Source organism: Sciurus vulgaris (genome assembly GCF_902686455.1).
Source record: "Sciurus vulgaris genome assembly, chromosome: 11".
Lineage (NCBI taxonomy): Eukaryota > Metazoa > Chordata > Mammalia > Rodentia > Sciuridae > Sciurus > Sciurus vulgaris.
The window spans coordinates 23,063,758-23,065,631 of record NC_136472.1 but is presented as its reverse complement, the minus strand read 5'-3'; the positions used below and the strand labels follow the sequence as shown (position 1 = coordinate 23,065,631).

General features: G+C 45.3%; 1 protein-coding gene across 1 annotated transcript; it reads left to right on the top strand.

The window, feature by feature from the left end:
• Positions 1-469: 469 nt before the first annotated feature.
• LOC306639164 (olfactory receptor 4C6-like) lies at positions 470-1,378 on the top strand (the record flags this gene model as incomplete). Its single annotated transcript, XM_079102570.1, has 1 exon — positions 470-1,378. The coding sequence occupies one exon, from the start codon at positions 470-472 to the stop codon at positions 1,376-1,378; it is 909 nt and encodes a 302-aa protein (XP_078958696.1).
• Between the last annotated feature and the right edge of the window lie 496 nt (positions 1,379-1,874).

Below are 1,874 nucleotides of genomic sequence, written 5' to 3'. Positions count from 1 at the left end.
AAATATCAGACAAACAGGAGCTGAGAGAAGGGTTTGCATGCAGGTGGTTATTTTAGAAAACTAAATGGAAGCACTGGAGAGAATGAGACAGGGAAATAAAAGAATGTTAAGCTGGTTCCATTTATCCATTGACTCCTATGTACCCATGGTCAGTGGATTCCCCTCGGGTGTTAATGTCTCCTTTTCCACAGGAGTAGGTATGTGCTACCAGGATGAAGCAGAGTTTCATGCACAAGCGGCGGGACAGAGAGCAAGAGTTGTGCCAGTGGGAGGAGGAGGTGCTGAGGGATCAGTAGGGTCAAGCTACTGTCAGGCTTTGATCATTAACCGGATTCTGTGGCAGCACCTGGAGACAAAGGAAGGTGAGGAGGGTCTGGGACAGCACCACCTAGTGGTTGCTAATTAAAAATGATAATCCTTCTGCAGCTTTTCCAGTGCAGAGTGACATGCTGTCCTCAGCCCACATTCAATGGAGAATCCAAACAACGTGACTGAATTCATCCTTTTGGGCATTACAAAGAATCCAGAGCTGAGGAAAATACTCTCTGGTTTGTTTCTAATCATGTATGTGGTCACAGTACTGGGAAACCTACTCATCCTGGTGACCATAAGTGCAAGTCAGAGTCTGAAGTCTCCCATGTACTTTTTCCTTGCTTCCTTATCTCTCATGGATGTCACCTACTCTTCCGTCATTGCCCCCAAGTTGATCGTGGACTCCCTCTCTGAGAATACTGCCATCTCCCTCCAGGGCTGCATGACCCAGCTCTTCGCAGAGCATTTCTTTGGAGGTGTGGGGATCATCCTGCTCACCGTGATGGCCTGTGACCGCTACGTGGCCATCTGCAAGCCCCTGCACTACAGCAGCATCATGAGTCCTCGAGTGTGCTGCCTGATGGTGGGAGGGGCCTGGGTGGGTGGATCCATGCATGCAACAATACAGCTTCTCTTCATGTACAGAATACCCTTCTGTGGCCCCAATGTCATCGATCACTTTATGTGTGACTTGTTTCCACTGTTGGAGCTGGCCTGCATGGACACCCATGTCCTGGGTGTCTTGGTCATCCTCAATAGTGGGGGGATGTGTGTGACCATCTTCCTCATCCTGCTTGCCTCCTACGTGGTCATCCTCTGCTCCCTGAGGTCTTACAGCTCTGAAGGGAGGCACAAAGCCCTCTCCACGTGTATCTCCCACCTCACGGTGGTGGTGTTGTTCTTTGTGCCATGTATTTTCTTGTATGTGAGGCCTGTGGTTACTTACCCCATAGACAAGGCGATGGCTGTGTCCTTTACCATTGTGGAACCAATGTTAAATCCCTTGATTTACACCTTGAGGAATGCAGAGGTGAAGAGTGCCATGAGGAAACTATGGGTGAAGTGAGGGGTCCTGGTGGTCACTAGATTGCATTCTAAGCAGTGCATTTTCCTTACAAAGTCTATGGAGTCTTATCCTCCCCATAATTCCAATCCACTGGGCATAGGCAACCAGATTCATCTTTTTAAATTTTATTTTATTCATTGTTTGTTTTTAGTTATACATGACAGAAGAATCCTTTTTAACAGACAAGTCAAGATATTACACACAAGTCCTGTCCAACCATCATATACTTCTAGGGCCTCACACAAGTACATTTTGTACTGCCTCACCTTGTCCTCAAAGGAACACTTTCAAATTGAATTTTATTTTGAATAACCCTTGTATTCCCAAGTTTAGGTTTTTTGATTAATTTATTTAATCCCTTTTAATCCCCTCCTTTTTTTTTTTTTTTTTTTTTTTTTTTTTTTTTTTTTTTTGGTACTGGGGATTGAACTCAGGGGCACTAGACTACTGAGCCACATCCCTAGCTCTATTTTGTATTTTTTATTTAGACACAGGT